Raw genomic sequence first — 16,752 nt, forward strand, 5'->3', positions numbered from 1 at the left:
AAAAAAATGACATATCATATATATTTTTTCCTCCCACTGAGTATTTTAACAACCTAGGGTTTAATTTACTTAGGAAAAATACGGCTAATTATTTTTACTAAGTGATTGTTTATGTTTGCCCAAAAGTAACATTTCCTTTGGAAAGTTAAACAATTTTTATTAACATTCATTAAACACTTTAACAAATATTAATCAACAATTGCATGCTTGTAACAAATCTATCTAATTCACTTTTCCAGATAGGGGTATTCTATTTCCGTCAACTTAAATACTCCAACCAAGCCAGAACCCGCCTTAGACAAAAGATCCCCTATAGACATATTTTCTAAAAATTTAATCTTTTATTGAAATCAATTTAATCCTATTAAACCAATTTAAAAAATTAATCTAATTTCTAATCTCATTACAAATTTGTGAGCTTAGGTCTATCTTAATCATATTTTAAAACTATTTTAAAAAATGACTTTACCTAAGTTTACATGCAACTCTTGGTTATTAATTTTAATTTCTAATATTATTTATTTATAACACTTATAAACTAAATGAAATATATTAAAACCGACATTGCAAGCAAGACATACATGAGTTATTTATAACAACAATAAATTAACCTAAGGTAATGTCATGCTTCATGCAATATTCATTCATTACTAATATATAGCTTTTATATAACTAAGTAATGAACTATGCTATAGCATACATACCATACATCCATTCAACCTTATATTATAATACTTATAATATAAATTATGCAGGGATATGCTATAATGCATGCATACATATACTATAATTCTTATATTATATGATGCATGAGTATGCTTTATGTAATTTAAATCATGCATACTAATAGATTATAACTCTTATAATATAAAAATGATGCATGAAAAATGCATAACCTATGGTGGATTTTAAAACTATATGACATACATTATGGCATATAATACAAATATACATCACATGCACATTTAATAAAAGTTGATGGACTGGGATAATTTGTCTCAAAACTGAAAAAAATGCTAAACTATTACAAAAGTTGGAGTCAATGGGTTTGAACAGGTGAACTGGGTATTGAATCGCCCGCCTTGAAGCCTTGTCACTTGATCATGTAGCAAATCCTTTGATTGTCGAGTGTAAACGATCGTGTAGCAATGATCGCATGGGTTAGGACTATGAGATGAGCATGAAAGTCCATGCAATCGTGTAACGTGCTTTGAGTAACACATGTCATGCGATTGTGTAGCTAACGACTATGCGATGAGCTTGATAGTCTACACGATCGAGTAGCAAGCGTCGAGTATCGTATACCATGCGATCGTGTAGCTAATGACTATGCGATGAGCATGATAGCCTACACGATCGTTTCACATGCATGCCTTGCGTCGAGTATCAAAATACTGCGCGATCATTTACACCCGAGTGTCTATGCGATCATGTAGCCAACGCAACACGGTCCAATAAACTCTTTACATGATCATGTAGCCTTAACTATGCGATCGTTTAGCAAATGCTACACGATCGAGTAGAACATTTCTACACGAATGCATAGCCAGATTTAAACGATCGTCTAGCTTGAGCTACACGATGCGACCAACCTTTCGTCTTCTCCATTGAAGCGAATTGTAACTCTTTGCATCAGAAGCTTCTTCACGAACGACTCAAAAACTTAAAAGAATATGACTCGATTAGAAGCAATTATGCCCAAAAACGCAGGGGCCCTTACAAATTAACTTTTGTAAAAGTAATACGAAAGCATTAAACAGAGACAACTATCTCGAAACATCCATCAACAACATCCACAAATGTTTAATACTTAAATGCATTACAAAAACTTAAGACCCACCAGAAATTGTAAACGAATTTCAATACAGTAAATGGAATTTGGAAATCATAACATAAACCTGGTTCTAATACTAATTGAAAAGAAACTGTACATAAGGAGTTCCTTGAGCGGAAGCGGATCGTCCAAATTCCATTTCTATTGAAGTATAAATTTATAGTACAATAATCAGATTATGCAATTAAAGTAAATTATAACACGCTTTTCGAATAAAATACATAGTTCAAGGGAAATCACCTTTGAAGAACACTTCTTCTCGTATCCCTCGAACGGTCACGAACTTCTCGATCAAATAACAACAAGAACTTGAAGACCTTCTTCAAGTGAATCATGAACCAAATGGGAAGAGAACACTACCACTCAGATTCTTTAATATGCTCGGGGTGAGAACCCAGGAGGGGTGGGCTTTGACTATTTTGGTTGAGAGGATATTTGTGAGTTTGGAGGAGGAAGACGATCGAAGAAGCACTATCGCATAGGAACTGCTTCAATCATTTAGGCTATCGCATAACAAAAGTCTTCCAATTGTGTAGACTATTGCATAACCTCTCTTTTATCGCATAAACAAAGAGCCTATCATATATGCCCTCTTTTTGTCGTGTAGATTATCACATAGTCTCTCTTTGAGTTCTCTTTGTAATTTTGATTTCTTGGAAATCTTAGAAGAAAAGAAAAAAACAGTTTTTCCTCTTATTCCAATTGCCATAAAATTTTCATAACCACCCACTAAGATAGTTTTTGAGAAAAAAGATTATTATTCAAAATAATAAATAATATAAATAAATATGATAACCAACTTATCATATTATATTTATAACCTATAGTTTTAATATTGCATCACATACAATATAAACTATAGTTCTTTTTCTCTATTTGATGGCATTTAATATAAATCAAATTTATATTAAATTAACAACTATTTGAATATCATTCAAATATTTATTCTTCTAATTAATGTATCAAATACATTATATCATATATAATTAAATTCCCTTTTATTAATTTGAACAATTCAAATTAACCAAAAAAACTGATTCTCAACATAATCCTTTTGAGCTACCAAGGGGACCTTATGGACCTGTAGCTTGAAGCTCCAATGGTACGTGAATTATTAATTAAACTCTTTAATTAAATAATCCACCATCCACTAACTGTCGGGCACTCCACTAAAGATCAATAGTTGCACTATTCACACTATAAATATATTTAATGTGTCCATTGGATATAGCCAATCAATAGTGCGATGATCCTTCACAAATTGCTCGTAAATACATCTAGGCCAAATACCGTTTTGCCCCTGGTTACATCTAACTCATTAAGTACCACTGCTTCCTCTAATGAACAATAAGTCATAGTCCCACTATGATTGAGTCCTCTTTGGCCAAGAGAGGGTGTGACCACTATGTTCAAGACTCGGAATCAACCCTTAAGGGAGCAATTTATCTACTTACTCCTACATCGGGGAAGGAGTGAATTTCGTCTTGTGTAGCCGAGTTTTTAGCTCCTTAATACAACGAATCCCCAAAATGGTAGGTTTGTTGAGTTGGCAATCTGGCCACTCTCACCTATATAAATCAAAGGACCACGTTCATGGGCAAAAGTTCACAACTCACACAGGATTTGAGTCATGTCACCTATGGTCATCCTAGTGAAATGTAAGTCTCTATTATCAATGGTGTTATATAAAGAGACTAATCATTTCGTGGTCCGGTCTATACAAACTCTTTGTATAGGATATCTCTGCTCGCATGTCTCCACATGAATGATCAGGACCAAATCATTTATAGCATTTTATAACATTTGTAACACTTACAAAGCGGGCCGCATCCGTAGTGTCACCAGGATAAGATACCCAACCTTATCCATCTACTACAAACCATTTAAGTTATTATTTAAACAAGATTCACCTGTATGTTTCTACATACTTGTTTAAATTTACATAAAATAACCTCAGATCTTAGTTTATTGGATTGAATATATTCTTATAAAATAATACTTATTTTATTAATAACAATATGTTTATACAGAGTTTATAAACTACGAGATTAGAAGGAGATTTGGGAAACAATTTCCAACACAATGTTCAAGATACAACCTTGAGGGTCTATAGTATAGGGATATGGTTGGGTACCTTATCCTGATAACACTATGGATACAACTCACTTTGTATTTGATACAAACACAATGATCCAACATGTTTGTGTAGTTGACATGCAAGTGGGAGTATATTATGCAATGAGTTTACATATGACCGGACTGCAAAATAGTAACCACTAAATGTAACATCATTAACTCGTTAGGTTCATATTTTAATAAGACGACCTAGACAACTTAGTCTTAATCCTAAGTATATTATGAACCTCTATTCACGAGGGATTGTCCTTTGATTTGTATGGGTGAGGGTGGCTAGTTCGTCGACTCAATATGCCTACTATTTTAGGGACAAGACCGAGTGAAAAGTTGGAAACATTAGAATACAAGATGAAATTCACTCATTCCCGCCTTAAAGGGAAGTAAATGAGTGTTCCCTCAAGTGGTGTCTCCAAGACTTGAACAAAGAGCCCTACCTTCTCATTAGCCCAAGAGTGGTTTCTGTTTATTGGTTGGACCATAAACAGGTTATTCATTAGAGGAGCACTGGTACTTAAGGAATCATAGGTAACCCAAGGGTAAAACGGTAATTTGACCTAGTTGGAGTTACGAACACTTGTGAAGAACTGACTTGTTGTTATTGGTCAATATCCATAAACACATAAATATATCTGTAGTGAGAAGAGTGCAACTGTAGGTCTTTAGTGGAGTGTACCCACAGTTAATGAATATTGATTAACTTGGTTAATGAGTTTAGTCAATTAATCTCATATCGTTAATCTGTCTGATCCACAAGTCCACTAGGTCCCCTTGTTAGCTCACTAGAGGATATTTAAGAGGGATGCTTTGAATTGTTTAAATTAATTTGAGGAAACCATATATTAATATGATCAATATATAATTGATTATGGATATGATCTATAATTCAAATTAAATTAGAAAGTAATATTTGAATAGGATTTATTTAATTAACGTGCAAATTAAATTAAACAAGTGTTATTTAATCGTGTTAATTAATTAAATAAGTGTTATTTAATTAACTGGGCCACTTATTTAATTATTTTTTTTTTGTGGAAAAGGGAAATATAAAAAGGATGAGGAAAATGACTGGGCTCTTCTTTAATAAAGACCTCCCTATGGCCCCTTTGGGGACGCAAAGACTAAAATACACAATACACAAGTGTTATTGTGCAAAATTTTTCCTAAGCCACAAAGAGAATCATCTCTACTCTTCAAAACGCTTTTCTCCTATTCCTCTCCCAATAGTTAGATACCATCTATCCCTCTATTGGAATCCTAAAGAATAACGAGATTACTCTTGTGGTAGTATTCGAGTTTGTTCAAGAAATCATTCGTGATCAAGATCGTTGAAGGAGCTATTCATTGGAACTTAAAGAGGATTGTTCGTGAAGCTTGGGAATCTACAAAGGTAAGAATGGTTCTAATATTTTTCCCTAAAGCATGCTATATTACATGTTTATATTCTGTTTTAGTATACTTAATTTGTTTGTGTAAAAATCGAATTGCGGGATGCAAGGCGTTCATAGCGCTTCAGCTGTGAGATTTGATCCCTTTACCTTGTTATACCCTTAGTGAACTAGCATGGGACTTAATGGACCTACAAATTATAAGCTCCAATGATCCAAGATTAAATAATTAAACTCTTTAATTATGCTAATCAACATTCATTAACTGTGGTTCATCCACCAAAGACCCACAATCACACTCTTTGTACTGGAGATATATTTTTGTGTCCATGGATATAACCAAGTAAGTCGACCCTTTATGAATTGCTCGTAATTATAGTTGGGTCAAATTACCATTTTACCCCTGCAATTACCTTTTACTCCTTAAGTACCAGTGATCTCTCTAATAAACAATCACTTTGTAGTCCAACTATAAATCAAATATCTTTCAGGTCAATTAGAAGATGAGGCCTCATTGTTCAAGACTTGAAACTAGCTCATAAGGAAGCAATTCATCTACGTACTTAAAATAGGAAGGAATGAACTCCATATTGTGTAACTATGTTCCCAGCTCCATACTTGGACAAGTTCTCAAAATGGTAAGCTTATTGAGTCGGCAACTATGGCCGCTCTCATGCATACAAATCAAAGGACTGCCCACATAGACAGGAGTCCATGACTTACTTATGATTAAGATAGAGTTATCTATGGTCATACTATGAAATGTCAATCTCTTCAATCAACGGTGTTATAAATAAAGATTAATCATTTTGTGGTCTGATCTTATACAAACTCTTTGTATGGGATACCCCCACTCGCATGTCTCCACATGAATGATTTGATTCACATTGTTTATAATACTTACAACTCTTGTAACATTTACAAAGTGAGTCATATCCATAGTGTCACCAGGATAAGATAACCAATCTTGTCCATATACGACATACCTTTTAGGTTATTGCTTGAACATGATCCACTTATATATTTACCACATACTGTTCAAGTTTATTGGATTGAGTTATGCACAGATAAAATAACTCTTTATTTTATTAATTAAACAGTTCGTTTATACAATATTACAAACTACGAGATCCATGATATTTAGGCACTAATCCCAACATGTTCATCGGTCTGCAGTGTTGGTTTTGCAGAAAAACTAATGTCGAAGACCAATCTATCAATTATGGTAGTGGTGTTCAGTCTTGACATGCTTCGTGAAATTGACCAATTGAATACATTATCAATCGATTGATTTTGTTGGTTCTGGGATGGTGTTGATAAAGTGAGCTGAATGATACGATTAGGGAGAAATATAAGAGATGCGAAGGAACACATTAAAGGATAATGAGAGATACAAAAATAAACGAATAAGAGATAAGGGTACAACTTATAAGACTAGAGTTTGGTGTCATGAGATAAGGAGAAGGATAAAGAGAAAAAGAAGACTAACAAGCTTGGTTTAGTTTGAGCTGAAAAAGGAGAAGAGATATAAGAAAAGAAGGTTGGGAAACTTTCTCGGTGAAATGAGAAAAAAAGATAAAAGAAAAAGATGTATATATACACACACATGCACACATATATCTTAATTAATTATTTAAAATAAGTCATTACTACTAAAAAATGTGACTACACGTGCAATATGCAACGACACGTGTCAACTCAATCACATGCTTCATTTTTTTTCTATGTTCATATTAGTGCGTTGCTTGAAAACTCTTTTATTGACCATTCCGATCGATCGACTAGTTAATTTCACATAGAGAAAAATTGACACCGATCGAGATGTTCTTCAGCCAATTGACGTCAGTTCGTTTAGTTATGATCAGAAGAATTGGCTTTCACCTTTTTTTTTTAATACACTACTAATTTAAACTTCAAACTTGAATAGTGTATCAATTTACTACGTTAGTTATGTTCCAATTTAAAATCCCCAATAAAAATGTTTCTTGAAGAGACATAACTCAATACGGCAATGTAACAATGACATTTCTTTATTGTTGTTGTTAGTGTGTCATTTAAAGAGACGCAATCCTATATTTGCTAATGTTATATTAAAAAGTTATCACAAAGGATTTTTTTTTTCTTTTTAGAGGAAAAAATACAAACAACAAATTCGTTACAAAACAAAAGTTAATAGACACGAGCAAAACAAACTACACAAGGTAGGCAAAAAAAGTATCGAAGGGGAAAACTCATTCTCCACCCATTTTACAAGTGAGTGCACCATGAAAGTGTAACATTACCTCATAATAGGAAATAAATGACACCTACGTCAATAGGACAGATCTTTACCTCATTAAGATAAAAAGACACTTAAGTAAAGTCCACAAAACATGACTGTGTTTATTATGTGATCAGTTATATATTAAAATGGAATACATGTAGTTCTAACCATCCACTCCAAATTCCCAATTTTAAATGGGTAAACTTCAACGGCCCATATACATTTTCTGTATGAACTTTGAAGCCCAAGTCCATCAGTGGCCCAGTCTGTTGTTCCTATATAATATAAACCCTAGCTCGTTTAGGGCTTCACTGGGCGGCCGTCGATTTCCAAATCCTCAACTTCTCTTCAGCAACTGGTATTCTCTCTTCCTCGCTAATATATTGATATCTTGATCCGATGCTCGTTTCTATACTTCAATACATTGCTTTTTCTCTCTCTCTGTAGAGAAATTTTTGATCGAAAATGAGTCGAGGAGGTGCAGCCGGTCCCAAGGGGAAGAAGAAGGGAGTAACCTTCACAATCGACTGTTCGAAGCCGGTGGAAGATAAGATTATGGACATTGCTTCGTTGGAGAAGTTTCTTCTTGAGAGGATTAAAGTCGGAGGCAAGGCTGGAGCTCTTGGTGATGCCGTCTCTGTTACACGCGAGAAGAGTAAAATTACCGTCACTTCTGACAGTAACTTCTCCAAGAGGTATACATTTTCCCCCTTTTAAATCAATGGCTTCTTCTGAATCAATTTTGCGGCTCAGAAGTTGTATTTTGAATGTGGGTTTTGTATATGAAGTTTGTATTGCGGTGCGAGTTGAAAATATAAAAACGGCTCACTAGATTGAAGATTTGTTACTTGTTAGTGTCCTGAATGTTTACAAAATCTGTGTTCTTGTGAGGTAAATCAATATGATGCATTTGGAATTTGCCTGGGGTATTTTAAATTTGTTATGGTAAGGGTAAAATTTGGCTTCTTATGTTTGATGCTTGTTCGAATGCACTGAATTCCATTTGTAGAATGAGGGTGCACATGTGGGCCGAGTAATCGATTATAATATTAGACTTGTTATGTTTGATTTTTGTTCTTGGTAACGAACTCGATTGAGTACTGAATTCCAAATGGAATTCCTGTAGTTGACATGATGACTACTTTGATTTACCCTTACACGCTTTGAGAGTTCTGATTATGAAATTTATAGGCAGTTTTATTTTATTATATTTGTGGACTGTGGGACAGAATAGGCTATTCATATTGGAAAATTGGTTGGTAGTTCCCGTCCACTCTTGTATCAGAAACACAGCTCTACGCTCTTGTTATGTTTACTTAAAGTGCTCATTGCATAGCTTTGTTTGTGAATGTGAGGCACTAATAGAAATAGAATATTGTGCGAGTAATTTGTTCTTTAGAGTCAATTATCCAGCTTAATATATGTGCATTTTTGACAATGTATTAATGTGAGCTCACGGTTCTAATGATTTATGGTTTGGTATTGATTTCGTTATTTAGCTCATTTCCCTTCTTCCTGTTCCCTAGGAATCAACTTGGTCGTAAAATAAACTGATTTTGTCGTAGAATTGACACTGTGCATTGAGTTGATTGACGTGGACCGGTTGATAGATTTATGTCATGGTTTCTGATTTGAACTATATTTTTCTTCCAACAGGTGAAGATATAGGTACTTCTTTATGATAGAAATATATAGTAGTTCACTAATCACACAGCCTATTTTACTCATCGGTGATGTATGGTTGTAGAAATTTAATATCTGAATCGTATTAGTTTATTCATTTTCTCTTTGAACATTTAACATTAGTCATTAGTCATTTAGGCTGAGTTGTTAACTCTCTACACCTTGTTTTGGCCCAACCTTAAACCGGATCCACAGCTGAAAACATCTATTAGACAACTCAATAAATTCTTACATTGTGAGCTCCAAACTAAACAATTCTTTGGACTTAACAACTCTCTAGACATAATATCTCCACTCCTTGTCCCAAAGACTTCCTTAGGCCTTTGTGATCTTCACTGAACTCTTTCTTCTAAAAATTACTTCAGGTAAGGGAAATGAATCGACTGATTTAACTTGTGTCTGTCTGGTTAGGTATTTGAAGTACTTGACAAAGAAATACCTGAAGAAACACAACGTGCGGGATTGGCTGCGAGTGATTGCTGCCAACAAGGACAGGAATGTTTACGAACTCAGGTACTTCAACATTGCCGAGAATGAGGGAGAGGAAGAGGATTAAATTTATCAATTCAGACATTGCATTCAAGGAACAAGTGCGTCTCTATGTCGCCGGAGTCTCTCCCTGTTTTTGTTACTGGTGTTGACTGTGTGATGCTCTATTTTTATTCGAACTAATGCAGTTTAGCAATTTTGTTTTTCTTTGACAGACTTAGATTGCTGTTATTTTTTTGTCATATTTGAGTAAGACCAACAAATTCAGTTTAATCAAATCACCCATGTTTCTCACAATCTCATGAAATCTAGGTGGGAGAATATAATATTTATTTAACCAAAATTTTGAATTTGCATTTTCTAATACGGATCAATTTTGCCCAATTCAGTTTGGGTAAAGAAAAACTAGGTTAAAATTCCATTTTGATTTGTGTTATCTTGGGTTTTCAACGTCCAAATTGAGTCCCTATATTTTCAATAAATTGTGTAAATTAGTCTGCTGTTAGTTTGATTTATGTTTGGTTAAATAATAATAATAATAATAATAATAATAATTAATTTTTGTGTACTCAAGATACAGTGAGCATATTTTCTATAAAATTTAGGGCATTATTGTCCGGATTTTATTGGGTTGTATCAATTAAGATTTTAAATTAATAATTTTATTGAATAAAACTTGAGTTGTATTAATTAAGATTTATATATATATATATATATATAAGTGGACGTTTAGCTGGTATGAGATATTGTACTAGGTACATAAAATCACTCTTGGTTTTCTAAACCTTGCACAAAAGTAACCATTTGGTTTGAAAAGAGTTGGTAGAAATAGGTTTTGCTTTCACCCTGTCCGACCTAACTTAGCCAAAATCAATACAAGTTACTGTAAATATTGACAAATCTCAAAGATGATGAGCTAATGAAAGTTTTAACTGAAGGACTAAATTATTACCAATTTTAAAATACGTGGGTCGAAGTTGAAAATAAAAGGTTGAAATGAGAGAGGGGGAGAGAAGAAGATAGAAAGAAAAAATAGATGAGAAAAGGAGAGAAGTTTTTTTGAGCATCTGATGTTTTTCTAATTAAGTGTGTAAAGATAATTTTACCCCTCAAATATATATATAAAACAAGTTTTTACTTTTAGAAAGCATGCCATTTTTGTAAAATTTTTAGTTTTTAGGTTAGGTCCAACAATTTCTCTTTCTTGGATAAGATAGGTTGAAACTGCTTTGGGGTAATATCTCAAGTTCAATTCAGGTGTATTGTAAATTGTATGTGTTAATCTGATCTCTAACAATATTAACTTACATGGGCTTTTAAGACCTTTACAAATAAGGTAGGTCTTTATCATCAAACTACTATAAATCTATAGTGTTTGATTCTATCCAACATTTAAATTTGCTTTAAAACGCTCCAAATTGCTAATGTTTTGCATTAAAAAGCTTAGAAAAACCTAGGATGAGGTTCTATACTTTTAAGGTATTTGATATGTAGTAAAAAAAAAATTGTTCACTCTTTTAAAATATTGGAATTATAAATCCACCAAAGATAAGAGAGTTTCTCTTTTAGGTCTTTAGATTAAAATTTGTAAAAAATAATAAAATAAAATATAAACATAAATAAATAAATAAATAAAATAAAAAAAATAAAAGGGAAATAAAAGGAAAAGAAAAGAAAAAGAAAAAGGTACCTAACATATCTGGTCATTGTGCTTGTTCATTTATTATGGCTTCTACATAAGCACAGGTTACAATCATAATGTATCTTATATGCCTAGGTTCATAAAGCTCACCTTTTATAATATATGTAGAACATACCAGAAACACGTCTTACAAAAATTTAAGGGCATGTGCCTAAGATCATTTTTTTCCTAAAATGTGATGTTTGACAATTATTCAAAAGTATCAAAAATCACTTAAAAGTGATTCCCTATTAATCACTCAGGAGATGATTTCATGTGATTTTTTTGTTAGGTAATTGTCCGTAGTTTTATTTTTAAAAATACTATTATTTCATATTAAAAATTTTTCTTTCTATTTCAATTTTTTAGCCTATTTTTTTTAATAATTTTTTGTCCATTTTTTCTTTGTTTCTCTCTAATTTTTATCATTTCCCTAGTTTTCTATGTATAAGGTTTTTATAATTAATGTGTATCTATAACTTTATTCTATTTTTTAAAAATCTAACTTTTCTCATGTTTTCGCTCTCCCATGGTTTTTAACTCTTTAGTTTTTTTTCTCTCTCTCTCTCTCTCTTTTTTTTTTTTTTTTTTTTTTTTTTTTTTTTTTAATTTTATTTCTATGAGTATTCAAATGAACAAATAACCTAAACAATCTAAACTATCCAATCCAAACGGTAAGGATTTGCTGAGTTAGTTTTATTTTTGGGTTGGGTTGGGTTAAATTTTTTTCTATTTTGTCGGGTTATGTTGAGTCTCGGGTTGAATAATTTTTTTGTTGGGTTAACCCAATCCAATTCAAATTATATATATATATATATATATATATATATTAATAAAAAAAGTTTATATTAGAATTGATAAATTTGTGAATTTTTAATGTTTTTCTTTTAGGAATGCTTGACTTTGTTTAAAGTTTGTAATATATATCGTTGATATGTGGTTTTAACATTTGAGTTTTATGAGATTTTAATTATTAGATTTGTGTTGTAGATAGATTTAAGTATTTTAAATTGATAAAAAAAATAATAATAAACCGACAACCTAACCGAACTCAACCCGAATTCTAAGGGTTAGGTTGGAGACCTAATTTGGATCTTTTGAGTTGTCAATCCAACCAACCCGAATTTTTTAGTTTGACCAAAAAACCCTCACAACCCAACCAAACCCATGTACATTGATACACGACTTGAAATGCATGTTTTTTTTGTATTTATTTTTATACTTTTTCTTAGTGAAAATAGTCTATTGCATGTTATTTACCCCATATTTGGTCTTAAATGGATAAAATGGTTAAGTAAAGGTCAGTTAATTGTCTAAATTATGTTTTTTTACTAGTTTAGATGGATTTTATGAGTTTTTACAATGATTTTTTTTACTGTTTCACAAATTTTGCTGTTAATGCGCCCGCATTGCTAAAACATGATGTGCCTGCATTAAAATCCTAATTTTCAAAATTGTGCTCGGTCGTTCATAGTTGCTATTTGCCCAGTTCTCAATCATTCTTCAATGTGGAAATCGACCCCTCTTCGACCAACATGCTCTATATAACGGCATTAGAGCTTCACTTGATGATCATTGAAGAAATTTAACCACCCTTGGACGAGATCTCACCCTCACAGTAAAAAAAAACTTCTAGAAGGAAAGTTCCTCTGAAGAACATTAGCTCTAGGTCATTCCTACCCTATGAGAACGTTTGTAGTGAGAGGACTCATCTTTGAAAAAGGAAAATCCACCCTAGGGAGAGATAGGGAGAGATTAGAAGAGTGAGAGATTACTTCAAGGAATTCTTCAATTGTATTATCCAACATTTTTCTTTAGTTTTTCTTTGCACTTTTCCATTTTCATCATTTATTCTTTTGAATATTTATCTTTTAATCATGGTATATGATCTAATGAAATCCATTCATTTGTTCTCAATAATGAGCTATATCCTCTAAGGGGATCATTTATGTGAATACTCTAGGGTTTTATGGTTTGTGTAATGCTGCCTATGCTTCATACCTCTTTAACTTGTGCAATTTCTTTGTTGAGTTTATGGATAAAAATTGTTGAGTTGAATTGGCAACTTAGTTTTAGCATTCTAGTGGAGTCTTGATGCTGAGAAGGTTAGGATATAAACTGATTTCACAAAGGAATATGAGAATAAGAGCCTAGAAATAGAATTGTCATGTAGCCTTAGAAATAAGGTACACCATAAGATAAAAAAAATAGCATGAAATTAATCTAAGATTCAACTAACCATAGAAATATAGGCATTAGCTACTTAGACTCCTAAAAGAACTTGACACAAGACCGAATGGAAGAAGTTTTCTATCCATGACTAAGTCATTGTCTAGGTATGATGCAGTCACATTGTCGAAGGCATAGTACTTTTTTGGATGAACATAATTATATCCATGTTCATCACTTTTCATTTATTGTTTTTAATCAACATTCAACCTAATCACTATTTATTTACAATTAGTTATTTTTGGTTATATTGATTTTATGAATTTAAATTGGAACTAGTCTCATGGGATCTTTTGGTTATATCTACTCTTATAATTATCATTCATATACAATAGGTCGATCATACACCCCTATCTATTTCTCCAACTTTTTTTCTCTTGAAATTTTTTGTCCCTCACTTAAGTTTTTTTTCCCTCTCTCTTTAAAGTTATTCTCCACATTTTTTTGTCATTATTTGTAACTTTATTTCCACATCTTTGAAATTTTGCTGTTTCTATTAAGTTTCTCCTCTGCCTCTAACATTTTTTTTTTCTCTTTGAAAAATTGAAAATTTTCATTATCTCTATTTTTTTTCTCTCTTTTAAACTTTTATTTCTCACTATATAATTTTCTCTGCCTCTATTTTTTTGAAATCTCAAATGTAGTATTTTTTTTTAGTAATTTGATGATTGTAAAACTATTTTTGAAAACAAACATTAACCATTTAAAAATAATTTAAATTAAACTTAAATAATTTATACAAAATATAGAACCAAATATTAACTCGATATAGCATACTTTTAGAAAAATATTTATAATCAAAGATATATCTTTTAGGAAAATAGTTAAAATAAAATAATTTGGCTAAAAAATAATTACAATCAAATCGTACCTTAGAGACGTCGGGCTTCACGACCGATAAGGAAGAGACAAATGTTGAGAGGGACTAATGACCAATGATTTGAGGAGAGACACCAAAAGGGAGTGAGGGAAAACGGAAGGGGGAAGAGAGAGGGACCTTACCAAAAGGGTTGACAATTTTGCCTTATTTTAGAAAATTTTATGCAGTATGCTGCTACAAATTATTAATATTTAGTGGAACATAAGGACACACCACACATTGACAAAATCTTTTAGTGACGCAGATTTAGATTGTATTGTTAATACTAGTCGTCGGAGATTTGTTTAGTTGGCTTTATGATTTTTCTAAGGTAGTGGTTTTTGTAGCTGTCTCAGATAAAGTCTTAACATTTGTTTATCACATCAGAGTATTTTTCTACAAAATACTTTTCCTATCTGGAAATATCCGGCGGTCTTATTTCATCTGATATTTTCTGTTTTGACACGCGATCTTCCTATTCCAAATGGGGATTTGTTTCCTTTCTTGGATTCAATTATTTAAGGAGATTTTGGTTGAACATTTAGGTCTACTACTTTTGTTAATCAAGCAAGATATGTTATGTTCTACAACCATTGTTGTGCAGTTGTATTCTTGCTTGTTGCTTACTATTCCGCTGTGCAAGTTATTCATCCGTTGAGTGCAACACATTGAAGATTATCAAAGGCTTAAGTGGAGCCTAAGTCATTGCTGCCAGAGAAGGGATTCTCAGTTTTAAGGAGGAACCTAAGATTCAGTTTCGGAGGAGTTCTCCACCTTAAGGGGATCCTAAGATTTATCAGGGAAGAGAGTTTATTAACTTGAAGAAATATATCATCGTAAGAGGAGTCTCACTCATTGTGAGAATGGAAACTCAGTATTTTCAGCATACCTCAAATGTTTTGAGCCTTCTTGACAATGATTCATGGTCACTTGACTATTAAACCCTCAGATAACTAATTTGATCCTTACCGACTTAATCTAATCATTATAAATAATCTCATTGGCGAATCCAAGGACATGTAGTTGGCCTGATAGACACAAACACTTGGATATAGTTTGTTGGTTGACTTGCATGCTGTCGTCAAACTTCAATGGCTGATCCTATGGATCGACCTTCACAGTGTTTATTGATCTTTTAATTCATGGATCTTGTGAATTGATCTTTTTAACCTTTATAGTTGACCTTATGAGTCAACTTCCATACTTGGCTAAATAACTTAGTTTTGTTGATCAAATGATTTATTAAGTCATACTTGTAAGATTAGATACTTAGCTATATTTTTTTCCCTAACAAAAACATGTAAACATTATAATTCAAATACTGTTTAAAAAAATAACTCACAAAATGAAAAAAAAAACCACTAAAATCATTTAATCAAATACTGTTTCAAATTCGTGAGTTATATGCATGTGAAATTGGCTCATAAAGATTGGATTATTTTAGTGGTTATGCCCCATTTGATTTACCTTTTTTTTTTTTTTTTTTTTTTTGAGTTTTTAAAAATTAGGTTTATATTCTCACAATTTATTTAAAATAGATTTTATTCCTTTTTTAGTAAACACTTGAATTCCTAACCAAAATCAAAAAATAAAAACAAATCATTAAAAACAATAATAACTATTTAGGTCGCATCTAGTAACGATTTGGTTTTTGAGGTTTTATTTTTGAAAATTAAGTCTATAGAAATTACTTTCACTTCTAAATTTTTTCCTTTATTTTCTACCTTTTACCAAGGGTTTAAAAAGCCAAGCTAAATTTTTAAAACTAAAAAAATAGCTTTTATTTTTTTTTAATAAATAATTTGGCTAAGAATTCAACCATTATACGCAAGTCATGGTAAGAAATTGGGAGGAAATAAACTTAATTTTCAAAAACTAAAAACAAAAAACAAAAAACAAAATAGTTACCAAACGGGACCTTGATTTTTTGGTTTTGTTAAAATTAAACTTACAAGTATGCTACTTTCACATATGAGTTTCTTTGTTTTTGTTATATCAACCTTTAACGTTGTTGTTCTCAAAATCCAAGCCTAATTTTAAAAATAAAAAAAAAACTTGTTGGCATTCGATTTTTGAATTTTTATTTTTAAAAAAGTAACCTAAAGTTCAATGCTAACGTGTCAAATTGGCCCATGGAGTTTAGAAATGTTAATGCCAAAATTTGGTCAAGAAAAATTGATTGACCTTAGATTG

At 31.9% G+C, this 16,752-nt stretch overlaps 1 protein-coding gene across 1 annotated transcript; it reads left to right on the top strand.

Annotated features, from left to right (window-relative positions):
• The first annotated feature begins 7,849 nt into the window (after positions 1-7,849).
• LOC120072272 (Ribosomal L22e protein family) lies at positions 7,850-10,087 on the top strand. The gene is made up of 3 exons (XM_039024714.2): positions 7,850-7,976; positions 8,066-8,313; positions 9,713-10,087. The coding sequence occupies exons 2-3, from the start codon at positions 8,084-8,086 to the stop codon at positions 9,855-9,857; spliced, it is 375 nt and encodes a 124-aa protein (XP_038880642.1). The 5' UTR covers positions 7,850-7,976; positions 8,066-8,083; the 3' UTR covers positions 9,858-10,087.
• Positions 10,088-16,752: the final 6,665 nt, after the last annotated feature.

The sequence above is a fragment of the Benincasa hispida genome, chromosome 2 (assembly GCF_027475165.1).
Source record: "Benincasa hispida cultivar pf3 chromosome 2, pf3_genome.v1.1, whole genome shotgun sequence".
Classification (NCBI taxonomy): domain Eukaryota; kingdom Viridiplantae; phylum Streptophyta; class Magnoliopsida; order Cucurbitales; family Cucurbitaceae; genus Benincasa; species Benincasa hispida.

What these genes read in the sequence shown, in the direction of transcription:
- LOC120072272 (XM_039024714.2), top strand. Translation starts at nt 8,084, where the DNA reads ATGAGTCGAGGAGGTGCAGCCGGTCCCAAGGGGAAGAAGAAGGGAGTA. An exon ending in GACAGTAACTTCTCCAAGAG is followed by an intron (nt 8,314 to 9,712) that starts GTATACATTTTC and finishes CTGTCTGGTTAG; the next exon opens with GTATTTGAAGTACTTGACAA.